We start from the raw sequence: 24,856 nt of genomic DNA, 5'->3' as shown, positions 1-24,856 counted from the left end.
CTGGTTTCTAAATCTTTTAAATGTTTTTATATCGCCCGAGAAGGCTATGATACAGTACCTATCTTCTAAGGAGACCAGGCGTAGTGTACAAAAATATACAAGTCTTCGACGAGCCCGAGCCATCCCCCGGGCCTCATCCGAGTTTCTTTTCCCTTTTACATGAAATAGATAGCATAGCTGTATGCTCTGTGCCCATCCAACGCCGGCCCGTGTCACCATCAACATGCAATTAACGCCTCGGCACACAAAAGGCAATTCATACAACCCTTCTCCGGTACTATGCTTCCACCGGTCATGGAAATCACCACGGAAATTCTATCCCCAGCTCGCATTGAGATCGTTTTCCCGCCCGTAGATTATGAGAAGAAGTATTCACTCTTCCGTAGCCGCTGTACGTCAAAGTCGCCCTTGGCCGGGATCGCAGGGAACGACAGCGGCAGCCAAATCTGAATCGTCTTGACCGGCGCCTTCTTCTTCGCCGCGCTGGTCGCGTTGACCACGTTGTCGAAATGCGACCGCTTCAACTTGTCCAACATACCGGCGAGACGGGCATTCTCTTCCTCCTCGGCCTCGGCAGCCGACTCGTCGGCCGCCGCGTCATGCTCGTCCATGCCGTCCTCTTCGTCGACCACCTCCGCGGCAAACGCTCCCGCCTCGGCGGCGGCCGCCGCTTTCTCCTCGGCCTTGATGGCTTCGATCGAGTTGGCCCCCTCGGGGATGTCGCCGAGGCGGATCTCCTGCATGTCCTCGGGCTCGGCGAGGGCATCCGCCGCCGACATCTCCTCGAAGATGCTAGCGGGCGTCGTCATCTGCCGTCCGCGTTCGACTTCGGCGGGATCCTGCGACTTGAGGAGGCGCTGCCGCTCGTACTCGGCAAGCAGCTCATCCTTGGTCGACCACCTGGCCTTCTTGCGCCATTCCGAGATTTTCTTCTCCACCTCGGTGCCCTGGTTGATCTTGGCCAGGTAGATGGACCCCTTGTAGCGAGCCTCGAATTCGGCAGCGAGCCGGCCAATGACGTCCTCCTCGTGGATGCGCACGAAAGCGTCGCGAAGGACCGCGTTCATGGCGTCGACATCGGAGGCGTGGGTCCAGAACGAGTCGTGGACGGCGGCAAACTCGAGGCCGAGGTCGTGGCACTCCAGCGCGGACAGAAGCATGTGGGTGGCGTCGAGCGAGTGGATAAAGTTGGGCGGGAAGGCCTGGAGCTGCTTCTTGCGGTTGACGGGGTCGGACCGCTCAGGCACGGTCAAGGTCAGGTCCTGCAGCGAGGTCTTGATGACGCGCGTGCCGCTCTTTCGGTAGGGCTGCGCCACGGGCATCTTCAGCGGCGTGGTCCATACGATGGTGGCGCGGAATTGCGCCAGCAGATCGTCCGTCGTGTCCTTCTTCTCGTTGATCTTGAATTTCTTCACTTTAGACGAGTTGGGGATAATGCCGGTGGTGGCGATGCGCTCGAGCTGCTCGGCAGAGAGCGCGCGGCAGACGCGGCCTCCGATTTCGCCCAGCCAGTACTGGATGTCGTGGGCGCCACGGAACATGGACGACAGGGCTTTGAAGATGAGCGACGCGATGTAGGATGCGAGCACGATGGCGCTGAACCCGCTCTCCTGGGGCAGGTCCGGGTACAACGCGTCGAGCTGCTTGCACACCTGCTTCTTGGCACCCTGAAAGGTGACGCCGTAGACGTTGGTCATGACGGTCTGCTTGACGACCTTTCGCGTAATCTTGCCATCGACCGCCAGGGCAAACGGATGGCCCGCTTCGACGTCCTTGGCGATGTACCCCTTGACAATGTCGGCCACGGCCGAGTAGACATCGGCAGGCTTGTCGCCCGGCTCCAGGTTGACCTGACGAGCGCCCCACGAGTCGCCTCCCAGAGCGGCGTAGTGCTGAAGGCCGTTGCAGGTTCCGTCCTGGTGCACAGGCAGGTGCGACACGAACTTGGTGGGATCCGGGGACTCCAGGGCGGCCTTGAGCTCGATGCACGTAGCCAGGCATTGCCAGGGGTCCTCGGCTTGTAGCCACCAGCGGTTCCCCGTGAGCGGCTTCGTGGCCGAATCGAAGATGTTGACCACGTTGTCCGTGGCGAACGATTCTCTTTCCTTCAAGCTGGCCTTGTCGAAGCCGTACACGTTGGCGAGGTGGACCTTGAGCCACTTCAGTCCCCGTTCACCGAGTTCCTTGCCCTTGGCGAAGCGAAGCAGGCCGCGGACGTGATCGGCGCCCATGTGGTTGAGGTAGGTGGGCAGGGGATAGGCGCGCCCTCGGAAGTCGATGTTATGGGGGAAATAGAAGGTCTGGTTCCGGAAGGCCCGGGCAATCTCGAGTTGGAAGTTGATGAAGCACCGGACCGAGTGCAGACCACCCCGCTCGTTCTCGGCAGCCTTGACGGCGCGGATCCAGTTACGGCGTTCGGTCGGGTCGGCCGAGGAGTCGGGCTCCCGGGGGATGGGAATGTCCGGGTTCAATGCGGGAATGTTGGCGACAGCCTCGCCGCTATTCCAAACCTCCAGCATGGTATTGAAAACCGGCGTGTTGATGCGCCAGCCCGTCTTTCCCAGCACATCCAAGCCCTTGAAGACCTGGTCCATGTCGCCGCGGCTGATGGCTGCCTCGGTGTAGATGCGCTGGTCCTTGTCGCCGTGCTTGATGCGGACCAAGTTGGCGGAGCTCTCGAGGAAGCCGCCCTTCTCGAATTGGGTCCAGGGCTCGGGCTCGACCACCATGGGAAGATGTTTGGCCAAAAAGTCGCCTTGTGGCTCGCGCTTCATGATGGAAACCAGTTCCTTGTTGAGCAGCACCATGCCGATCTTCTTACCCCGGCGGAGCTGGGTGGCGTGCGAGAAGGCGGGCTGGTACTGGCTGATGAGGGTCTTGGTGTCCGGGTGCTCCTTGACGACCTTGATGCGGGCGGTGTCGATGAGGGCCGAGAGCAGGGCGGCTCCCACCCTCGCCTTGACGGCGACGGGCCAGGGGGTGTCGGGTGTGGGATCGGTCTCCTTGGTAGCGGTTTCCGGGGCGAGTTGGCTTTCTGGGCCAAGCTCGGCGCGGGCGGCATCGAGCTTCTTGGACGACTTGCCAGGGACATGGACGACGCGCCTCTTCTTGGACTTTGATTTTGTCGTTCGCAGGGCGGCTTGCGACTGGATATCCTCCTCTGCGAGTTTCGCCAGACTGCTGATGGCGGAGGAGAGGGCGATTCCCCTGTCGATGCCGGCCATGGTGGTGGCGCTCAGGGTACCGAGGATGGTGACGGCAGCCAGCCTGCTGGGGGTGGACATGCGGAGGAAAGGGCCGTACAAGCAGCGGTCGTAGTCCTCGGGGGTCTTCTTGGGCTTGGCCTCGGCGTCGTCGACTTTTTGCAGTTCTTCGGTGAGGCGAGCTTCGAGGGCCAGCTGCCAATCGTACAATCGGGAATTGAGCGTGGCGCTGGACACGGACGAGTTCAAGCCCATCTTCTTCAGGGATTCGTTCTCCTCCCGCCAGCGTTCGACGGCGGCGTCGATGCAATCACGTTCCAGCCTAGCTTGAATCTCCCTCTGTTGCTCCCGGGTGAGTGTGGAGATGTCGCAGTCTTGGGGCATCTTATCGAAAAGGGTGAGGGTCTGCTTCAGTGTCTTCAAGCCAAAGCCCTTTTGCGGTGTGGCCAGAACGGCGGGGACATTGTCGAAAGCGGCAGTCTTCTTCCCTGTTACGTTTTCCGCAGCAGCGGGTTGTACCTCCGCCGTAGGAATGGCGGACGTGGCCGTGGGAGGAGTATCGGGAGCTAGGTTGTAGGTGGGACAAATGTCGGTGATGACGGCGAGATCCTGGTCATTCAGGATATCGGCCATGGAAAGGACACGCAGGCCAGCGTCGCCCGGCGCCATGCTCATGTAGCGGGTGACCAGACGGTCCAGCCTGTCGGGTTGATGCTCGGAAAGCAGGGATGCCTTCAGCATACAGGCGACAGTCTCGGCGGTCTGGGGAAGACCCTTACTCCTGACGAACAGTTCATACCACTTGTGAAGCTCCTCGGCCCTCCTCTTGTCCGGGTACAGTCGCAATCGTTCCAGCGAAGCGCGCAGGTATCGGTTGCCCAGGAGAATCAAATCATGGCCGGGGATCTCCTCGACGGTTCCAAGGCGTTTCAAGACCAAGGCCGCCCGGTCCAGATTGGCTATCCTGAGACAGGCGTCGAAGATGGCAATCATCTCGTCGACATCACCCGGGATGCCGTGTGGGTTGGTGCGCGCTCGTGGGATGGGCGAGGCGGGCTCCTGGACCATGAGCGGTGCCGAGGGGTCGATGGGCCGTAGGTGATGATGATGTTGCGGGCGAGCAGTGAGCGGCTGGTATTGCGGTAGAATGGACGATTTGAGGGTATCGTAGGAGGATGCTGTATGGGGAAGGTGCGCGTCGTCCATGGCAGTGGCGAGAGACCGGGCATGGTAAGGCGTTGCGGGAGAGCCGAAACTTCTCCTCCTCCGCCGCAGTCCCAGCTGGGTGTGGGTGGTTAGACATTTGGTACAGACCCTACTGGGCTGAGACGCTATCGAGGGGCTCCTTGCGAGTGGTCTGGAGAGGCGGGTGACGGAGGCATGTTGGAGGGAGAGGTTTCTTCGGCTAGATCGTAGCAACATGTTTGCGAGGCGAGACTGGGATTTTTCGTGTTATTTCGGTCGGTCTCACGCGACAGACGGCGGAGGGAATGGATTTGGAGCTCCAAGGAGCTGGAGGAGCGAAACGATATCAAAGTACAATCAAATACATGTGGCTAGAAACAAAGGAATAAAAATTAAGATAGGTGCATATAGTTTAAAAGAGAGGAATTAAACTCGATGGGGGGTCGAGAAGTGGGAGAGGAACGTGGACATCGAGGAGCGGACGGAGAAGGCGAGTCGTCAAAATCTCGAAGCAAAAGCAATGGGTAGAAAAAATTTCGGGGACCTCCTGGGCCCACTCTTTACCACCAATGGAATGCGAGTGGGGCATGACTGACATGGGACGTTGAAATTGAGGTCACGTGCTCTCGCGTTTCTCTGGAAGGTCCGCTAGAAGTCAGCTTTATGAGCTGCAGAAGTCATCATGATGACAATGTTGATTCGGGATATCAACATCGCTTCCATTGTCTATTTCAAGGAAGATTTAGAAAACCTGGCATATTTACAATGTAGATGCAGGCGCCGTAAGATTGTCGAACTGAGTAATGTCGTCCCGTTCTATTCTGCCAGCTGTCAACTGTTGATGGCGGGTCCTGCCACTCCATTCTGAAGCGTGATATAAACGTGATATGATTGGTTGTTTGTTCTTGAGTGGATACCAGGTCTGGGCGCGAAACGATGGACTAGGTACTTTGTAAAAGTACTTCGACGAGGAGAAAACATCAACCATCAACCATCCACGAACCCATCTTGCCACTCTCATCTTTAGCAATCATGGCGTCCAGACCGGTTACGACGGCCTTCAGCTGTCTTCAATGTCGGACTTTGGTATTACGGGCCTTCTCGTCGGCCGCGTTTCCAGCCGCCGCCACACAGTTTCCTCGTCGCATCGGCCGCACAATACAAAGGCCTGACCTTGGCCAGCCTCGACAATTTATGAACACGGCGACGACAAGGTCAGCCGTAGATGTCGATGGGGTCAGAAGTGACAAAAAGGATGGACAAGTCTCTGGGGCTGTGTCGCAACAACCCGTCGATGCGACCACCGAATCACCAGCCGAAATCAAACAAGGCGACACAGACACGCCCTGGTATCTCCAGGTCGAGCCACCTCTCCATGCCCCCGTCGAACACATCCAAACCCTCCCCGACATCCCCGAAGGCTCTCCGCCCATCGTCGAACCGTTGGTGAATTTCGTCTACCAGGAGATGGGCCTCGATGACCTATCCCTGCTGGATCTACGCTCGCTCGACCCACCCCCAGCCCTGGGCCCGAACCTCCTCATGCTCTTCGGCACAGCCCGCAACGAACGCCACCTGCACGTCTCCTCGTCCAGCCTCGTCAAGTGGCTCCGAAACGACCATCGCATCGACGCCTCCGCCGACGGCCTCGTCACCCCCGGCGAGCTCCGCACGAGGCTTCGCCGTCTGCGCAAGAAGGCCAAGCTCCTCGGCACGAACGCCGTGGTGACCGGTGGCGACGACGGCATCACGACCGGTTGGATCTGCGTCAACCTGGGCACCATCGGCCTGGAAACCCACGAAGCAGCCCGCTTCGACGACGACGGCCGCCTGTCGGGCTTTGGCGGTCCCGTGCTCGGCACCACCATCATCGTCCAGGTCATGACCGAGTCGAGGCGTGCCGAGCTGAATCTGGAGGAGCTATGGACCAAGCAGCTCCGCAAGAATGAGGAGGTCGAGGCGATCCGTCTGCAGTCTGAGGAGAGGGAGTTTCAACGCAAATTTGGAAAGATTCTCAACACCTCCAGACCCAAAAAGAAGTACACCTCGCCGACCCGGTCCCAGGCACGATTCTTCTCCACCTCAGCCAGCGCCGCCCGTCCCCTCGCCCCTCTCACGCCACGCAAACAGCCCACCGCGGCTACTGTACAAGCCCAACCAAACACCGCCCCTGAACCCGGCACGCCGTCGACCTTTGACCAAGCCCGCACGCGCATCCGCGAAATCCAGCTAGGAGGAGCCGACACCACCGCAGAAGAAACATCCACCCTCCTCAGCGCCATCTTCCGCTCCGCCGCGCGCGACCAAGACCTCCCCTCCACCCACGCCGCCCTCGCCGTCTCGCTCCTCCAAACCATGCACGAGCGCGGCCTCCCGCTCCTCACCCACGACACCCTCGTCACCACCATCGAAGCCCTCCTGACCTCCGGCGCCCGCGGTCCCCGCGCCGCCCAGGTGCAAACCAGCCTCGAACACCTCCTCACCCGCGCCGTGCCCGCCCCGCCGCCCGACACCGCCCTCCTGCGCCTGCTGGACGCCTACTTTCGGCAAAGCGACAGCGACCGCTTCTGGCGCCTGGCCTGGCGTCTCCTCCCGCAGCGCGCCGCCCCGCGCGGGCCCGTCCTGTACGAGTACGTCCTCCGCCGCGCCGCCGAGACGGCCAACCCCGCGTGGTGCGCCGACGCCCTCCGCGTCTGCGTCCCTGAGATGCCGCACGAGGATCCGCCCGTTCGTCCCGTCGGCGCTGTCTGGGACGCCCTCCGCGCTTGTCTCGGCGTTGCTGACCCGGGTGCTGAGGAGCTGGCGTCTGCTACCTCGGCTGCCGTCGCGAGGGACCCGGAGGACCCGGACCTAAGCCGCCGCGCGAACGGTGAGTTTGTCCGTATGTACCGGCAGCTTCATGCGTGGAGGCAGCAGACAGTTGGTGTGTAATGTGGTGGAAGGAGGTCAGCCAGAAGTGTATTGTAGAATATCAAATGTAGATAGTTGGCATTTGCTGCGATGCTTCTATTATTGTGTAATATATAGCACGACGATGTTCGATGTATTGGTCGTATGCCCGCTTGTGTGTGTGTACCTATATCATCCGCTTCAAGTCCCATTAGTTCTGCGCCCCAGATCTCCTGAATTGTATTTTGCAACCCGAGAACAAGACAAAAAGGAAGGAAAATGAGAGTGGTCTGCTCGATTAACTCCATAGAACCAACTACAAGACCAAAGGCTCAGCCCTAATGAAGATACCAGCTGGGACAGTAGACTTGGCAAAAATCCGAGGGAACCCCGTGTTTGATATCGCTAACATTAGCTAGACAGTAACACAAGACGAGAAAGCAGGAGCAACAATCCATCGTCCTTCAGCTGACCACAAACATCTGGGACACTCTTCTGCTTCGCCCCATCATAATAACCCAGCCCTCGACCGGAATGAGAAACGCTTTTGCCAAGAAGGGTGCTGTATCGTATCAACCAACGCCCATCGCACCAGAACCCTCCTCGTCAAATTCGCCCACGATAGTCTGAAAACTGTACCGCACCATATCCTTCCTTTCCATTCCTCCATCCTTCCACTCGTTTGTTTTTTGGTCCTTGCCTCTCACCAGTTTTCCTCCTCTAATCGTCAAGGCCGGAAACTTGCAGCCAGGTCCATCTCGTACCGTCGTGGGCCCATTCACGTTATCATATGCTGATTACACCCATCTCCCTTTCCCGTTATCAGAGTGACCGCGCACTGACCATGTCGTATGCCTTTGTGAGAGTGTACGGCGGCATCTTTTCTCGCCAAAAGAATGCCTCGATGTAGGGATTTCGGTACCACGTTACGAGGTCTTCTTGGGGGCCGAAGCACCGCTCATGTAGCGGTTGATGTCGGTGTAGGCGTAGAACTGACGAACGCCGGTCTTCAGCCCCTCCCAGACTTGGCGGGCCTGCGGCGGGGTGCCCTGGTTGCCGATGGCCGAGTCGACGCGGGCCTCGAGCTCGGCCAAGCTGTTCTGGACGTGCGAGCTCTGGGCGTAGCGGGCGCGGACGAATGCGGTGTACAGGACGATCAGGATCCAGGAGCGGCGCTGGAATAGGAGGGCGGCGAAGAAGACGCGGAGCCAGAGGGCGAGCTCGAGCCTGGCGACAATGGACATGGACGAGTCGTAGTACTGCTTGACGAAGGCGCCGATCTTCTCGCCGATGGGGTGCGGGGCCGGCTTTGCGTTGGGGGAGGCGCCCGCGGCTGGAGCAACGGGCTGGGGCGGGCTGATGGTGGGAATCAGGTTGGCACGAGAGTAGGTGGCGACATGGAAGATGGAGTAGATGCTATAGGGCAGGAGAGCGAGAGGGTACTGCGGGAAGAGGAGCCACACAAGAGCCATTCCTGGAAGGGGTTAGAGGTCTAGGAGGAGAGCAGGATAGGTAAAACAACAAGAGCGACTCACCCAGGTACTGGACGTTCTCGTCACGGATGATGGTGAGAGGATGGGCGAGGTTCTTGGCGCCGGCGCGAGCTCGTGCCCTCCAGGTCTTGTAGACGACGATGCCGTAGGTAACGGCAGCGGCTAGGAAGGCGGTCCGGTAGGAGAACTGGGCCATGCCTGAATAGTAGTTCATGCGGATCCATGATAGGAAATAGCGGAAGGTGCAGACGATGAGGATAAAGTGCCTGGCGGGTTGTGGTCAGTATAGTGACGAGTCTGCATTGGCATTGGGGGGTGATGTGGTCAAAACACGGCAGATAGAAAGAGCAATGGCAGATAGTCGAGCCACAGGGTAGCCACCCTCGGCAGAGCATGATCGGAATCGTCCACGTCGGCGATGTAGGTTTCGGGAGATTGGGCGAAGCGACAAGGTAGGGTAGATCAAAAGGGAATCGGGAATCAGACATACCCAGCGAACCAACCGACTAGTCAAATAATGCGAGTCAGCATGCATCGGACAGAGACAGGCATCAAACGAGGCAAGAGAACGAACGAGGAACAAGGAAAAAGGAAACATACACTGCAAGGTCTGCGCAAGTTTCAGCAGCCTCTGAGACAGAGGAAGGTCGGCAGGAGGGGGCGCCATGGTTGGGGTGTGGTGTTGAAATATGACAGTCGGGTGGGAACGAAGCTTGTCAGAATAATCCCGAGGAGGGCTCCAGGAGCAAGAAAGAGGAGTGTTTTTTTTTTATCCGGTGTTGTGAATCAAGGCAAACGATCAGGTTGAAAGTCGGCAGCAACAGGAATATTAGAAACTAAAAAATCGGTGGTGAGGGCGAGTGGTGTGAGCGTTGAAGCCTTGTCGGGAAATCGGGTAGGTGGCAGGAAAGTGGAAAGATGCAGAGGAGCTGAAGTGCTCGATAGGCGGGTAGCAGGGTAAGGTACTTCGTAGACGAAAATGGTGGCGAGGTAAGGTCGGATGTGGCTTAGCCTGGCTGCGTGCAGCGAAGTGCGGGAGAAATGGGGCTGAAACCTCGTGATGATGCTTACGGAGAATTTATTAGCAACCCAACCCAGGTTCCGATTCACGTGTTGACAATCGACTGTCCTGTTGCATCACTTACGTTTTTCTTTTCTTTTTTTTTTTCCTTTTCCTTTTGAAATGCTTTCTTCCCAATTCTTTTCGCCAAACAATCGAATGGCTATTGTCAAAGTTGAGGAAAACGAAAGTACAATGGGAAGACGGTCCGATCGGAATGTCGTAGTGTTGTTGCAGAATCCAAAGGAATTCAGAGCCTGGGAAGAAATATAATATTTCAATATCGTACAACTACATTCTATACTCTCTGGTGCAGCTTCTTATTATAGCAGAATACTTCGTAGCAATGTCGATGTCGACGTCATGAATTACGTTGTGCCCTTTGCTGCGTGATTGCCCTTCGTCACCGCCGTATTAGGGAGCTTGGGCCAATGGCTGCACTGCGTACGGAATACCCATTCAGACTGTGCATCTCCTATTTACTGTATGGTTTTACAGTGTCAAGACTTCTCTCCAGACAGTGCGCGATACTTTGAGATACGTACCAATTGGAGAAATGCGGGACGAGTTGGGGAAGCTACGAGAAACGTTGAGCCAACATCTCCATCCAGACTCCAGCTTCAACTCTGCTACTCTTTCCAGTGTCCAATTCACACATGCTCGTCCCCTGAGCTGACACGGAAAAGTAGCGAATATGCCTCCTCAAGCTTCGCAACACCGGCAACAGCGAGAATACGTCCATCCTGCTGCCAGCCATGCCAAACGAAAGTGCGTCTTCAATTCCAATGGCCCTCACTTCACCTTTGCCTTCAACTCACCTCACCTCGCCTAACATCACTGTCAATTCCCTCCTCTCCCTTCAACTCGAGCCGACCTCCTTATACTAAGAAACCCCCAGACCCCCCAGTCCCTACGCAATAACCCCCCGCTCCGCCTTCTACTGCTTCCTCCTCGCCGCCCTACTGTCCGCCTGGTTCGCCCCCATCCAGGACTGCGACGAAATCTTCAACTACTACGAGCCGACCCACTACCTGTCCCACGGCTACGGCCTCCAGACCTGGGAATACTCCCCGACCTACGCCATCCGCAGCTGGCTCTACATCGCCCTCCATGCCGTCGCCGGGAACCTCCGCCGCCTCCTGCCCCGGCCCGCCAAGGTCGCCGAGTTCTACTTCATCCGCTACGCCCTCGCCCTGGCCTGCGCCGTCTGCCAGACCCTCTTCTACTGCGTCGTCAGCACCACCCTCAACGCCCGCATCGGCGTCTTCTTCCTCGTCGCCACCGTCCTCAGCCCCGCCAACTTCCACGCCAGCACCGCCTTTCTCCCCTCCTCCTTCGCCATGTACGCCGCCATGCTCGGCGCCGCCGCCTGCATGAACTGGCGCGGAGGTGTCAAGACCGCCCAGGGAATCACCTGGTTCGCCGTCGGCGCCGTCTTTGGCTGGCCCTTTGCCGCCGCTCTGTGTATTCCTTTCGTCTTGGAAGAGATGCTCCTCGCCTTCATCGGCGACCGGGAGAGCTCCATTGAGGCCATCCTCCGCCTCATCCGCGGTGTGACCGCCGGCGTCATCCTCTTGGTACTTTCCTTTCCTTCCCCTTTTTGGTTCCTTCACTCAAATCATTCGCATGTCACAAGTGCTGACACAAAAGCGTGCCAGCTTGCCGACACGGGCGTCAACACCTTCTTCTTCAGAAACATCGAGATCGTCCCCTGGAACATCGTCAAGTACAACGTATTCGGAGACACTGGCGGTCCCGACCTCTACGGAACCGAGCCCTGGACATTCTACTTCCGCAACCTACTCCTCAACTTCAACATCTGGTTCGTCCTCGCCCTGCTCAGCTTCCCCCTCTTCCTCCTCCGAAAGATCGTCGCGCCCTCCTCCCAAGACGTCCGCTCCGGCCTGCGCCTCTTCGTCTTCATCGCTCCCTTCTACCTCTGGCTCGCCATCTTCACTCTCCAGCCCCACAAGGAGGAACGCTTCATGTACCCAGCCTACCCGTTCCTCGCCCTCAACGGCGCCATCGCCATGCACATCATCCTCACCTCCCTCGGCCACGTCAGCGCCGGCACCCTCCTCGGCAAGATCCCAGCCCGGTTCAGGGCTCTCTCCGTCCTCGCCGGCCTGGTCTTCTTCGCCTTGATCGCCCTCGCCCGCATCTACGGCCTCGTCACAGCCTACTCTGCGCCTCTCGAAATCTACGCCCCGCTCGGCACCCCGGCGTCCGAAGGCGGCATAGGCCCGCACCACGGCGACTTTGTCTGTCTCGGCAAAGAGTGGCACCGTTTCCCGTCCTCGTACTTCCTCCCCGACGACATGCACGCCAAATTCATCCGCTCCGAGTTCCGCGGCCTCCTGCCGGGCGAGTTCTCCGAGGCCGGCACCGGTTTCGGCATCTGGAGCGGCACCTGGCTGCCCACCAGCGGAATGAACAACCGCAACCAGGAGGACCCGTCCAAGTACGTCGACATTCGCACCTGCTCCTTCCTCGTCGACACCCAGTACCCCGAGCGCACCGACCCGCTCCCCCCCAACGAGCCGGACTACATCGCCGACGAAGACAACTGGGCTGTCGTCAAGTGCGTGCCTTTCCTCGACGCCGCCAGCACCCACGTCCTGGCCCGCGCGCTCTGGGTGCCTGATTCGCCGCTTGTGCCGGAGAAGTATCAGAGGAAATGGGGACGTCACTGCCTCTTGCAACGGAAGAAGTGAAGAAAGAAAGGAGAAGAGGAAAAATCAGCATCGAGTGGAGAAATGGTTCGGGCGAGTAAAATTCGCCGTGTATATTGTTCTTCTGTGATGGATATCTACCTGTAGAAATGTATAAAGCCTGGAAATAAAGCCCACGGCATGATGACCTGCAACTCCAGGGTGCCGGCACCTCGCCAGCGTGGTGGCCATGGCCAGTCTCACGAATAAGCTAACCCCTGACACAGTAGTCCCTAGTTTGAAGGGGATAGGACAAGTTTGCGGTCTCATGGCATAGGATATCCGCAAGTTTAATCGTAGTGAGGAACTATGGTCTACGACAAGGTGTCTCGCCAGAGCCGACCCCATGGATAGCAAATTGGATTCGGGAGCATGAACTTGAAGGTATCAAACTGGCTCAAGCTCCGCTTACGATGTTTATTCAAAATCCAATTTGCTGCCCAGTGGGAAGACATTCATATATGTATGCCTCTCGCCGGTCGGATGCGGACCAGCGGCGTATAATTGGCTGCTAGACAACGATATTGAACTCACCTTCGACGCTGTCTCTCATTGTTTTACCAGAAGAAGAATAGAAGTGGTCCAGCCACTATCAGACGGCCCTATGGCCTACTCATCAGCTCGATGGGACGTGAGTCGAACTTACATGGAATCCCTACATCGTAGGCTATCTGAATCCTGGTGGAAGATCGAAGACCTAAGCTGCGGACGGGCGAATGAGGAAAACTTCAAATCTACAGAGTTAGCGTTCAGACAGTGGTCCTCAGGGCGTCGTGTCGTTAGTATGCGGCTAGCTGGTGTCGGCTTTACGAGCGCGGACGGGCCTGAAGGTAGGTCAATAGCTTAGAGAGAAGGTAAGGAAGAGAAGATGGTAAGAAAAGCAAGCGGTGGTCGTCGAAAGTACGAGACGTAAGCAAGGTGTCCCCCACGCCGCCAATGCGGCGGGGAACTAGAATTTTGAATCGTCGGTGTCCTGCCTCAGAAAGCGAGGCAGGCCACGGAGACAGCCAGCTTTTGAGTCTGAAGATTATGGGGCGCACGCCGACCTGGGAGAAGACCTGTCCAAATCCCATCCCCAACGCAACGAAGGAAAAGAGAAAAGGAAAACGTGGCCATGCGTCCCCCAGGACCCCAGACCTGATCCTCCGTCGTCCAGGCTTCCTCTGCTCGATCGCTGCCTTTGCTTTCCAGAAAAGAAAAAGGGAAAGAAACAAAAAAAAGAAGAAAAAAAAACATTCAAACTTCTTCAAGGGACATGCCCCTTGGGGGTATATATATTGCGAACCGAAAGCAAAAGGAAAAAAACTCCGAGGCAGTGCCACAATCAAGTCCGTCGTAGCGCAGGGGTTACTGCGGCGGAGATTCCCTCCTCAGAGAGCTCTCGTCCGTCGACACGGCAGGCGGGCTTTCGTCCTTCTTCTCCTGGCCATCTACCGGACCACACTGGCTCCCGGACTCCAGTTGCTCCGCCATCTCGGCATCCAGGCTTCCGAGCGTGACGAGGGGTGCATAGTCCATCTCGCCGTCCTTACGGCGCTGGGGCGGGACCAGGATGTCGAACCATCGAGGTAGGATGAAGCCGAGGGCGATCATGATCAGGGCGATGTGGGCGATGCCGAAGCCAAGGATGTGCAGCGGGTCCTTGCGACCTTCGGCGTAAAAGGCGGGATAGGAAAAGCTGTAGACGATGGCCAGGATCGGGGCGGCGATGTACTTGACCAGCGGGCCCCAGAAAACCGGGATATCCCAGTTTTTGCCGGAACCGACGATGACGTTCAGGTCGCGGCGAAGTTGCTCGGCCTATGGGAAGATAGTTAGAGAGGGAATGTCAAGGTAAAAGGAAAGAAGAAGAAAAAAAAAGAGGTTGGGGAGGGGGCTTACCGAATAGAAGGCCATGTACCAGAAGCGAGACAAAAAGGGATTCCTACCCCAGAAGGCGGGGGCGGGAATGTCTGGGGTCTTCGCAAGGAACACAGCGGCCACTGCGGCGACGGCGTAGACACCGAAACCGACACCGGCGCCCGCTTCGGCCGAAACGGCCTGGGCGACAGTCACGCCGAGAATCTGACCACCGAAGAAGGCGAGCTGGTAGGTCCAAAAGGCAGGCTTGCCGACCTGTCCGGCAACGTCCTTCCAGCGGTAGACGGTGGTCGAGGTCACACACTCGGCCCAGACGACGAAGACGAGGGCAACGTCGTTCACCCAGCGGTCGACGCCGGTAAGCAGGTGGTAGCCAAACTCGGTGCAGTAGGGGAGGGACAGCAAGAGCGAGAGGACGGTGAGGGAGGTGACGACGATGGGGCGCGGGGTCTTGATGCCCGAGTCCATGACCATGGTGACGACGGCGTCGAGCATGGCGAAGCCGGAGCTGAAGCCGAGAGTCATGAGGGTGAAGAAGAGGGCGACGGCCCAAAAGTTGGCGCCACTCATCTCCACAATGGCGAGCGGTAGGGTCTGGAAACCGATGGTGAAGCCGCCGATGCGGACGCCCTCCTCGGGCCACATGCGGCTGAAGCCCACGACGCCGTACACGGCGAAAGCGGCGATGTTCTCAAAGGCCACGTTGCTGCTGACGATGGCGATGGCGTCGACAACGGCATTCGAGTGTTTGCGGTTATACGATGCGTACGAGGTGAAGTAGCCAAAGCCGACACCGGTAGAGAAGAATACCTGGGAGAATGTTAATGTTCATGCTGCGTGCTACATGGACGACATGATAAATCATTGGTTTTGGCTGGGAAAGAGGTTGGCTCACCTGTCCACAGGCAGTTTGCCAAATCTCACCACGGCCAAGCAAGGAACCCCGCCACGTGGCCCAGAATAGCTTTACACCTTCCCCGGCGTTCTCGAGCGAAAGCGAACGGCCGATGAGGACGATGGTCATGATGATGGGGAGGCCCATGGTGAAGTAGACAACGCGACCGGTCAGGCCGACGCCGCGGAAGATGCAGACCCAGATGAGGAACCAGGTAAAGACCATCCAGCCGGTGGTTTCGGCCAGCATGGAGACGCCGGGGTATTCGCGGTAGCCCGAGGCACTCTCGTCCGGCTCGACGGGGACGGGGTTCATGACGACCTGGTCATCGAAGAACTCTTGGCCGCGGCCGGTCCAGGGCAGGGGGCTGGTGAAGGAGTGCCGAAAGTAGGTCATGATCCAGGCGAGGTTCACGGCGAAGTAAGGGCCGACGACAAAACTAATAAAGAGGAGGCTCATGCCGGTGCCCCGGAGGCGGCGGTTGATGTTGTTGAAGGCGATGACGGAGCCGCCGCGGTAGGCCTGGCCGATGGCGATTTCGAGGACGAGGACGGGGATGGCGATGAGGAAGACGGCCATGAGGTAGGGGATGAACCACTGCAGGCCGTGGTTGTTGTAGACCTGGGACGGATAGCGCAGCAGGTTCCCCATGCCGGCACACCCGCCCATGGAGGCCAGCAGGAAGGATGCGCGGGAGGGCCATTGGTCGCGACCATCGGCGGCCTTGGCGGGCGGAGGGGCGAGCCAGCGGCCGACCTTTTTGAGAATGGTTAAGGGGCCCATTGTGGTGTACCGAGTTGGTGAACGAGTGAAGAGGGAGGGAGACGGATAGAGGTGCTCTCTATGGTCTTTATTGTTGTCTTGGTGGGTTGAGGAAAAAGACGCAGACGCAGACGCCACAGAAAGGTTCTTTTGCAAAAGGATAATACCTGTTGAGTAATGGGATATCCGAGGTCACCAGCTCGAGTCTCAACGCATGTACCTGGGCTGGATGAAGGTTCACAAACAGGCCCAAGAAGTTGGCCGAAGATAACCAGGTCAGGAGTTTAAAGTACGAATTCTCCCAAGATTTTCTTTCCGTTTCTTTTGTCTCTCCCAGGGGTTGACCTGCAAGAGGTTTCTGGCAAGACCTCAAAGCCGAGGCTGTCGAAATTGTCGTTTAATAGTGAATGTCCACCAGCGTGGTAATGAAGAAGAGGAGGAGGAAGAAGACGAAGAGCGAAGAAAGGGAGAGAGGAAAAGGAACGGGGGTGCTAGGAAGAGATCGACACTTGGCTGCGGTCCCAATGTGTATTTAAGCCACTCTGGGACAAAGAGAACGAGTGGAATCGTCGAGTCGAAAGGAAGTGGGATCTTCGACCTGACCGAGTCGAAGCAAGCAAAAGGAGCGTGATGGCAAGATGCGAGCAAGGTTCAAGCAAGGAGAGGAGAACACCCCGGGTCTTGGCAGGGTCTTGGATGACCATACAAATGGAGTCACCGTAGCCCTAGGTGGTAGATGACACATCATGTCGTTGTACTGCGGAGTATTTGTACTTGTAGTGTAGGTAGACATATCAGTACCTTACTTCGTAGGTACATAGTATGTGCGTTGTACACATTGGGCTGGGGGCGATATGAGTACCTAGGTAGGTAGATACCTACATGCAATACGCACCTTAGGTTCGGGTGATATACACTACTTCGTAGTGTACCTACCTTAATGATGGATGCGTCTGTGTACATGTACAGCATGGCCATGTCGGTGAATTGTCGCTGATCGTCCATCCTCCTTCGATACCCGGCGGTCATCATGCAACGCCGCATGGTGTTGGCGCTGCGCGATCTCAAAGTCAGTGTAAGTGTAAGTACACTCAGTCAAATCATAACCCCAACTGCTCGGCTTCCCGTACTGGTACAACCGATACTGGTAGGGATACCTCTGACGGGTGAGGAAATGTCTGTCGGTAAAAGTTTGCGTATTGGCATGAACGAAGCGGTGCTCCGACAGACGCCGCTGTTCTCCGCAGCGCAAATACAACGGGGGTAATTGCGTGCTGCTTGAATCTCAAGCGAGGTGAATGTGAAGGCGTTTATGGACAGTGGTTGGCTAATCGCGGTGAGTTCGGGGACGCCAGCTTAGACTGTATCCATATAAGCCCCGGAAATCCCCAGGCGTCACTGTCCGTTTGGAACATTGGGAGGAGTGTACTCAGTACGCCGAGCCTGCGAATCTTGGCTCTTGGCTTTTCCAGCGGAGTATTTCACAGCCGCTGCCCCTCCACGGCGCGTCACTAGACCAGCCATGGCGCCTTGGCTGGACAGCCATTCCCGTCCGGCATATCACGGTGGGGCCCCGTGGGGCAGAAAAGAAACAAGTACAAAGCGGGATTTTTACCTTTACGCGAGGTGTACATGTGTACGTTGTATGTACGTTTATAGTGGGTGTGGGTAACCATTAATGACGAGTAGTTTCTTAGCCACGCATGCGCCTTACCTACTCTGTACCTCGGTGGGGGGTCCTGAAACCGTCGTCGCTCAGCCCAACAGACGGATCATGGCGCAATATTCGGTCGCCCAAGAAGTACACTACCGTGATTATACCTGTTATCCGTTGCTGGCGCTATTGTTATCATAACGTCAATGGCGGAATGCGGCGTACGGCGGCATATAAACCGGCAGACAGGAGATACCGCATGCTAAGTACACACAACGTACGAATTTTGTTGTACGTCATCTCATATAGGCTCAACCCTACCTACGAAGTTTTGTAATTTCCACCTTCAAAGTATTCCGTACGTGTAAATAGGTACCTACCTAGGCAGTAAAAATGTTTATTGGAATAGAATTTTTACCTTCTCCTACTTCGAGGTACACGACGAGAATCTGTTACCAAGGTACTTTACATATACCTAACATCATGCATGTCTCTATCGTATTACACGTACAGGGAAAGTAAGCACGATGCTTTGTACATTCAGGTACTTCGTAACACAGGACCGCTTGTTTAGGTACACGACGCCCGCGCCGCAGCTCCACTTTATCCAATGACATCATCATAAAGGAGATGTCGTCTTTACCGAAATTGTCCTGCTGAAAGAAAAAGAACTCAAACTCAACTTGTCGGCAGATGACCGAGGGAATCTAGCATCCTTTGTGCCCTTCAACTGACCCTTCCGGCTGATTGGCGCCGCTCTCGACTGGACTTGATCACTCCTCTTTTCGACACCACGTTGTCATATGTCCTCAGTTCCCGATCGGCACATTTATAGGCATCCATGACCTCGTGGACCCAGACTGAGCAAATGCAGAGGGATCAATCCTGCAAGTAAACGTGCAATGGCCCGTCTTTCCCGCGAATGGCACGGTGCTGCAAGGTACTCAATCGGAGCGGGCATTCATCTTAAGCCATTTCAGTATATGGCCTGCGCTGGCGCCGTCGAAGGCTTCTGTGCAGCGTATTGGATGCAAGTCTCGTCTTTCTCCGCCAGGTCAGATCACGACAGTGGCCGGCCCGTCCAATGATCCTTATTTGCTGCGATAGTCACTGTACACAGCCTGGGCGCAGCTCGCCCACAGCGCTAAATCTGTTCTAGTGATGCTGTGCCTGACGCCAGCGGCAGGGCAACCGGGAACTACCCAGGACTAATGACAAATTACACTCAAATTGGATATATGGTACCAAGCGATAAGATGACCTTTGTTATTATATCTTAATAAGAATTACCATGGACCTATGTGTCAACAGACCAGATCGAACATTCATTGGGACAAAATCTTGGCCTACCTAGTGCAACATTATGATCTGGAACACCGCGATGGAAGACGTCGGCCCAGCAGCCATACATAGGTATGGTTGCCGCAAGCCAAGCCAGTCAACCATGTTCAACTCATTTGCTCCCTTTACATGAATATGCGAATATCTAATGTCCCTATACACTAGAACATGGTTTCTAGGCGAGTCCATATTTGCAAAGATGCACGAACCGGCCATGACGCCCATGCAGTATCCAAAATATTGTCGAGACTCGACGGTCAGCCTCAAATACAAACAACAACTGCCAGTCCATCGCGCGAATTTACGATTATGCCATGCCCTACCCATCATGCCAGTCTACGTGATTGGCCATGGCGAAACGCATCAATGATAGCGGGAGCGCGGAAATCAAGCGGGCAGAAGCATCACCCAGAAACGAAACCAGAAACGCCTTGCGCCACGCCGCCAAACGACTGCCATGAAAAGAAAAAGAAAAAAAAAAGAAAAGAAAAGAAAGATAACCGCAGACCCAACTAACACCAACTAACAAGATTCCTTTTTGATTCCTCCCCATGAACCCCAGGATATTTTCGCTTCCCAAGATGGACGGCACAAGCTCTTCAAAGACCCCATTGCAACCGCTGCGCTTGCCGCCGTCTCTCGCGCCTCCTATGATGATCCAGAGACGACTGGCGGCAGGCGTCCACGCAGTGCATGATCATGCACAAGAAGTGGAGGATGGCGGCGGTGAGCTGGAGCCAGGCGTACCAGGGTGCCCAGACGGCCTTGTCGTCGCGGTACGGGTCGTGTCGGGGCCAGCTGGCGCCTTGCTCGGGACGCCAGCGGGAGCTGATCATAAAGTAGAAGAAGGACACCATGCCGAGGGCGCAGAGGACGAGGTCTATTATCATGAGCATGCCGGTGCGGAGGCGGGGGATCTGGTGCGTCGAGTTGGCGAGGGTGACCATTTCGGTCATGGAGAAGAGGATACCGCAGAGGACCTGGGGATGGTCAGTTTTAGGCGAGGAAAACAAGGAGGGGGGAGGGTGGGGAGAGGAAGAACGTACGGCTACATAGCCTAAAGGTAAGCTCTCGCCATAGCGGGAGAGGGTGATGAGGGAGGCGAGGGCGCAGACTTCGACGACGACGAGGACGAGGCGACAGCAGAACTGGAATATGCCGTATAACATGGGTAACCTTGGACGGGTCATGATGGACTATGTCGGATGGCGGAGATTTTGAGGTCTTGGAAAAAAGAAAAGGAGGCTGGTCGTGGGGATATCAGATGCTCTCGCCGATATCCAATCTGGGTCGATGGCGGAAGAATAGTCAAGGTCTAGTCGTGTCTGTAGCGATGGCGACGAGAAGGAAGGCGAGAATCGAAGAAACTGCACATCAAAGGCGTGTGTAATGGGTGCCGTGAGAGGGAGCACGGCATTCAGTCGTCGTGGAGGCGGGCGAGCTGCCCTACCGCGTCTTTTCCCGTCCGAGGCACATTCGAAGCAGGCCAGTCTAATGGTTTGCCAAGGTAGATCAAGAAGAACCGAGAAGGACAATGTTTTGTCTAGTGTAGTTGATTTGTGGTCGTGTCGTCGTCTTGTTTTGCGGCGGAGGGAATGCTGATTACAGGTTGGCTGGATGACGACGGCCAGGTGACTTGGGTTGTTGGGGGACGCCCGTATTTCCATGTTGACATTTGAGAAGGGAACATGGAAGTGAAGCTCAGCCACTGGGTGTCAATTGAGGCGCTGTACGAGTGTGGCGCAGCAGACTATGACGAGAAAACGAGGTCCCATGCACTCTCGTGCTGACCTTCTGCCTATTCCCCAGCTCCCGCTACCCGTCGGCCCCTAACGTACACGTGTGCCATGTTCCTATCGTCCCCCGTCATGACAAACTTTTCAAACGTGGTCTTGAGCGAATCGCCTTCTTCCCGCGGCGTCATGACCGGCCTTAACGACGTATTCGATGTCGTGACCCACACCGCATCAAACTGCTTCCCAACCTCAAAGTTCCCAATCTGGTCCTCGAGACAGAGGACTCCCGCTCCACCCAGCGTGGCCAGGTAAAACACCTCCTCTAACGAGAGGGGAGCCTCATTATCGTCATCATCGTCTCCGGCCCCTCCCATCACCGCCCTCGCATTGGAAGCGATCATGGCCTGCCGCATCACAGCCAACATCTGCGACGCCCACCCTCCGCCGCTATCGGTCCCCAAACCGACCTTGATCCCCCGCCGGAGAAAGTCCCGGACCGGCGCGACCATGAAACCCCCGCCGACAGTCATGTTGGCGACAGGACAGTGCGCCACGCCGCATCGCAGGGCCGCCAGGCGTGCCTTGTCATAGTCGGTCATGATGGTGCAGTGGGCCAGAACGGACCGTCTACCCAGCAGCCCGAAGGCCTCGTAGAGATCGGCCTCGCTCTCGTACCCCGGGAAGAGCTCCCTGGTAGCCCTGATCTCCTGTTCCGCCTCGTTGAAGTGCGTCTGCATCGCGAGCGTGTCGTCCCGCTCCATCATCTCGCCCAGGCCCTTGAGGAGCTCCGGCGTGCAGCTGATGGCGAACCGCGGCGTCAGGATGGGTTGGACGAGCGCTTCTTGTCGTTGTTCCCCGCCGCGCGTTTCGCCCCCGCCGCGTCCCGAGAGGCCGCGGATGTACCGCACGCACTCGTCCGTCTCGCGGAGTGACGCGGCGGCGCTCTCCTCGCGGATGTACTCGGGCGCGTTGCGGTCCATGTTGCATTTCCCCACAAAGGCGCGCTGGCCTTTCTCGTGACAAACGTCGGCCAGGATACGCGTGGCCTCGGCGTGGCGGGAGCCGTAGTACGAGGCGGTTGTGATTCCGTGGCGGAGAAAGTCGCCCACGCATTGCCCGTACGTCGTCCGGGCGTACGAGGCGTCGGAGAAGCGCGCCTCGACGGGGAAGGTGACCTGGTCCAGCCAGTCGAGGATGTGAAGGCCCTGGCCCAGGCCGCGCATGGGCCATTGCGGGGCGTGGTTGTGCGTGTCGACGAAGCCGGGGATGAGAAAGTCGCCGGGGGGGAGTTGATGGACCTTGGCCCCGGCAGGGATGCGTAGCTCGGGTGTACCTCGGGCGGATGATTTCTGAAAGGCGGCGATGCGGCCGTCGGCGTTGATGATAAGTGTTGCATCTTCTAGGATTTCGAGCTGAGTGAGATGTAGAGAATGGATCACAGTTCCGCGGAAGACGAGAGGCGAGTCCATGGCGGCTAAGGGAACAACGGTGTTGATGGAGGTCAATGAGGGGGTGGTTGGGTGCGTTGAATCAACATTGGACTAGATGGTCATGTAGTCGGTCTGATCCCATGACTCTAGCCAGTAGACTGTATGTATGTCGTATGTCTCACTGCATGCAGAGGTTGCAAGATGCGACAAAGTATCACGGTATAGATAGTGACGGAAGATGGCAACTTGCGACGCACCTATCACAGGTACCCAGACTCACGTACATACCTGTCAAAGGTACTTGCGTGTCAACGCAAAGAAGTAATCCAGGAACTGGAAATGTACATGGATGCGACAGGCTAAAAGTCTCTCGAGTTAAGCCTGTCGTACTTGGTACCTACACTCAACTCTGCGTATCAAGCCGACCGGATCTGTTGGCTGAGGTACTAGGTATGAACTTCTGCCACCACTGATTCCATCTCGTCTGTGAAGACGCCTTACCGATGACTTTGGTTGCCTACTATACAGCATGACGGCTGGATCGAACCCCGCCAACGCCCAGACATTCCGTGGATAAATCTAAGGTTATATACAAGTAAAAATGTCCGCCATTTTCCATTCCGTGTTCTTATCTATGCCTCGGCTCCTATATAGTACCCATGCTATGCAATCGAGACGAAGACACCAAGAGGTATCTGGAGGAAAAGGTGTGAGGAAAAAAAAAGACAAAAAGAATCTTGTCGGTGGACCGGACCAACAGAGAACGGTCTTCAGGGAGGAAAGCGGTTACTTCTCCTCGTCCGACTTGCTCTTCGCAGCGAGCTTGGCCTTGCCGGCCCGGTACTTGCGCCATTTCTCAAGCATGTAGCGCGTCGCCCGGACCGGACCGGCAGTGAAGATGCCCTTGATCGACTGCGCGGCAGCGGGCCAATAGACCGTCTGCTGGATCACGCGCCGGACAATGGACCGGAGCTCGGCCGGATCATCGTTGGCGATGCGACGCTCAAAGCCGCCGCCCTGAGAGTACTTGAAGGACGACGATCCCGAGGCGACCGCCTCGGCCTCGTCGCGCGCCGTCTGCTGGATCATGGCGTCGAACTCGCTGGCGGGGACCATGAACTTCTTCTGGTACTGGAAGTAGAGCCGCGTGCGGAAGGCGCTGGGCAGGCGCCGGACCATGTTGCCGCGCTTGATGGGGTCCATGTCCTGTTCGAGGTGGAACGTCTCGTCGGGGTCCGGGGACGAGGACGCCAGATTGCCCGGCGTGGTGCCGATAAAGTCGACGTTGGGGAGTGTTTCGATGAGCGGGGCGTACAGCTGGCGGAAGGCGAGCATGTTGTTGTCGACAATGTCGGTCACCTTGCTCGGACTCTCGGTCGGGAGGGACATGCGCGGGTCGCCCAGGTAGGACAGGCCGGCGATGGTGGCGTACAGCTCGCGTTCGGTGAAGTGGGTCGGCAGGAGGAGGAGCGCGGCGCGGACGGCCGAGAGGAGGTTGACCTGGTTGGCCAGGCGGACGCGGGGGTGGTCCCGCAGGATCTTAACCGGCTTCTGCAGGCGGCCCGCGAGGTAGAGGTTGTTCCACGAGAGGAGGTCGGTGCAGAGGTTGTCGAGAGTAGTGACACCGTACTTGATCTGCATGCCGTTTTGGGTGACATAGGGGTTGAAGTAGACGCCGGCGCCCCAGCGGTCCTGGGTGACGGACACGAGGCCGGAGCCCAATCGCTTCAGGGAGGAGTAGTGGTCGGGGTGCTGGCGAATGTTGAGGGAGTGCCAGTGCTGCGTGTGGGATACACCGAAGATGAGGTCGATGGACCGAGGGCCGGAAGCCTGGACCTCCTTGAGAGCGGCCGACGGGTGGGGGTGCACGGCCCGGTACTCCTCGTCGCTCACCGCACGACTGCCCGCTTTGGCCTGGGGGAAGACTCCGGAACCGTAGGCGAAGGCGTACATGATGGGGGCGCGGTACGAGCGCAACAGCTGGGTCAGCTCTTTCTTGAACTCTGCGTGGAATTCCATGTGCTGGTTGGTGCCAAAGAGCTTGTAGGGCAGCTCGGTAAACTCCTCGAGCTTGGCGTCGGCATGGTCCTCCCAATTATCGGCCGACAACGCAGGGCCGTCGCGACGGTCTGACTGGAAGTGTTCCTGACCAGGCCAGGCGAAGTTGATGGCGGAACCGCGGCGGACATAGGGGGTATAGGCGGGCGGCTTCTCGGCATCGCCATCACGGTTCTTCGCGGCGCTGCTGCTATTTGTCTTGACATTGCCATTCTCGGGAGGTTGGGGGGTCTCCTGGGTAGTAGGCCTCGACTCCTCCTTCGTCTTTTCCTCGACGCCCTTCTTTTCAAGTCTTTCTGAATAACCGCGTGTGATGATGATGATAGGACGTGGGAGCACATTGTTCGTACGGTAGATCGGACGGGAGAAGGCGCTGCGAATGGGAAGGGCTCCCTTCCGAGGGAGAGGGACGAGGCGGGTCGACATTCTTCGCGGGTTTGCGCCTCGGGAACGAAGGGATGTTCGGCCAGTTAAAGATGAGGGCTCGTGGGTTGTTCTATAACGGCGGCGGCTCACGTATGGCTAGGGTCGGAGTGGTCTCTGGGATGCCGCAGTGTGGTGTCCGGATACACTGGTGTC

General features: G+C 57.3%; 11 protein-coding genes across 11 annotated transcripts; 4 read left to right on the top strand and 7 right to left on the bottom strand.

Moving 5' to 3' along the window:
- Positions 1-7: 7 nt before the first annotated feature.
- ACRALDRAFT_1091089 (uncharacterized protein) lies at positions 8-5,376 on the bottom strand (the record flags this gene model as incomplete). Its single annotated transcript, XM_071019548.1, has 8 exons — positions 8-186; positions 247-325; positions 377-4,640; positions 4,675-4,715; positions 4,821-4,979; positions 5,079-5,104; positions 5,153-5,216; positions 5,247-5,376. 8 exons carry the CDS (start codon positions 5,374-5,376, stop codon positions 156-158), a joined length of 4,794 nt encoding a protein of 1,597 aa, XP_070879301.1. The 3' UTR covers positions 8-155.
- A 44-nt stretch (positions 5,377-5,420) lies between these two features.
- Positions 5,421-7,492, top strand: ACRALDRAFT_2024301 (uncharacterized protein; the record flags this gene model as incomplete). The annotated part of the gene is made up of 2 exons (XM_071020209.1): positions 5,421-7,257; positions 7,416-7,492. The coding sequence occupies 2 exons, from the start codon at positions 5,421-5,423 to the stop codon at positions 7,490-7,492; spliced, it is 1,914 nt and encodes a 637-aa protein (XP_070879300.1).
- A 711-nt stretch (positions 7,493-8,203) lies between these two features.
- ACRALDRAFT_2024300 (uncharacterized protein) lies at positions 8,204-9,437 on the bottom strand (the record flags this gene model as incomplete). The annotated part of the gene is made up of 4 exons (XM_071020208.1): positions 8,204-8,751; positions 8,813-9,036; positions 9,261-9,276; positions 9,371-9,437. The coding sequence occupies 4 exons, from the start codon at positions 9,435-9,437 to the stop codon at positions 8,204-8,206; spliced, it is 855 nt and encodes a 284-aa protein (XP_070879299.1).
- Positions 9,438-10,524: 1,087 nt separating this feature from the next.
- ACRALDRAFT_1053937 (glycosyltransferase family 22 protein) lies at positions 10,525-12,544 on the top strand (the record flags this gene model as incomplete). Its single annotated transcript, XM_071015799.1, has 3 exons — positions 10,525-10,598; positions 10,729-11,407; positions 11,489-12,544. 3 exons carry the CDS (start codon positions 10,525-10,527, stop codon positions 12,542-12,544), a joined length of 1,809 nt encoding a protein of 602 aa, XP_070879298.1.
- Positions 12,545-13,888: 1,344 nt separating this feature from the next.
- ACRALDRAFT_2038952 (uncharacterized protein) lies at positions 13,889-16,079 on the bottom strand (the record flags this gene model as incomplete). The annotated part of the gene is made up of 3 exons (XM_071020918.1): positions 13,889-14,341; positions 14,423-15,211; positions 15,297-16,079. 3 exons carry the CDS (start codon positions 16,077-16,079, stop codon positions 13,889-13,891), a joined length of 2,025 nt encoding a protein of 674 aa, XP_070879297.1.
- Positions 16,080-18,424: 2,345 nt separating this feature from the next.
- On the top strand, positions 18,425-19,513 carry ACRALDRAFT_1059869 (uncharacterized protein). The gene has a single exon (XM_071016126.1). The coding sequence runs from the start codon at positions 18,615-18,617 to the stop codon at positions 18,798-18,800; it is 186 nt and encodes a 61-aa protein (XP_070879296.1). The 5' UTR covers positions 18,425-18,614; the 3' UTR covers positions 18,801-19,513.
- ACRALDRAFT_1073799 (uncharacterized protein) lies at positions 19,222-19,518 on the top strand (the record flags this gene model as incomplete). Its single annotated transcript, XM_071018153.1, has 1 exon — positions 19,222-19,518. A coding segment is annotated over one exon (297 nt), but the record flags the coding sequence as incomplete, so codon positions are not given.
- A 10-nt stretch (positions 19,519-19,528) lies between these two features.
- ACRALDRAFT_1078942 (uncharacterized protein) lies at positions 19,529-20,669 on the bottom strand. The gene is made up of 2 exons (XM_071018838.1): positions 20,100-20,669; positions 19,529-20,033 (listed from the first exon to the last, which is right to left on the bottom strand). The coding sequence occupies exons 1-2, from the start codon at positions 20,241-20,243 to the stop codon at positions 19,653-19,655; spliced, it is 525 nt and encodes a 174-aa protein (XP_070879293.1). The 5' UTR covers positions 20,244-20,669; the 3' UTR covers positions 19,529-19,652.
- Positions 19,759-20,669, bottom strand: ACRALDRAFT_2045704 (uncharacterized protein; the record flags this gene model as incomplete). Its single annotated transcript, XM_071021515.1, has 2 exons — positions 19,759-20,033; positions 20,100-20,669. A coding segment is annotated over one exon (420 nt), but the record flags the coding sequence as incomplete, so codon positions are not given.
- A 182-nt stretch (positions 20,670-20,851) lies between these two features.
- On the bottom strand, positions 20,852-22,258 carry ACRALDRAFT_2092571 (uncharacterized protein; the record flags this gene model as incomplete). Its single annotated transcript, XM_071022597.1, has 1 exon — positions 20,852-22,258. The coding sequence occupies one exon, from the start codon at positions 22,256-22,258 to the stop codon at positions 20,852-20,854; it is 1,407 nt and encodes a 468-aa protein (XP_070879292.1).
- A 747-nt stretch (positions 22,259-23,005) lies between these two features.
- On the bottom strand, positions 23,006-24,355 carry ACRALDRAFT_2068071 (uncharacterized protein; the record flags this gene model as incomplete). The annotated part of the gene is made up of 1 exon (XM_071022118.1): positions 23,006-24,355. A coding segment is annotated over one exon (1,350 nt), but the record flags the coding sequence as incomplete, so codon positions are not given.
- Between the last annotated feature and the right edge of the window lie 501 nt (positions 24,356-24,856).

The sequence above is a fragment of the Sodiomyces alcalophilus genome (genome assembly GCF_042370955.1).
Source record: "Sodiomyces alcalophilus JCM 7366 unplaced genomic scaffold ACRALscaffold_1, whole genome shotgun sequence".
Classification (NCBI taxonomy): Eukaryota; Fungi; Ascomycota; class Sordariomycetes; order Glomerellales; family Plectosphaerellaceae; genus Sodiomyces; species Sodiomyces alcalophilus.
Note: the sequence above shows the minus strand (reverse complement) of the source record. Positions and strands in the feature narration are given on the sequence as shown.

Excerpts from the sequence above, each read along its gene's own strand:
- ACRALDRAFT_1078942 (XM_071018838.1), bottom strand. The coding sequence starts at position 20,243 with ATGACCCGTCCAAGGTTACCCATGTTATACGGCATATTCCAGTTCTGC. Across the intron at positions 20,034-20,099 it reads TACCTTTAGGCTATGTAGCC|GTCCTCTGCGGTATCCTCTT; the intron begins GTACGTTCTTCC and ends GACCATCCCCAG.
- ACRALDRAFT_1059869 (XM_071016126.1), top strand. The coding sequence starts at position 18,615 with ATGGCCCGTCTTTCCCGCGAATGGCACGGTGCTGCAAGGTACTCAATC.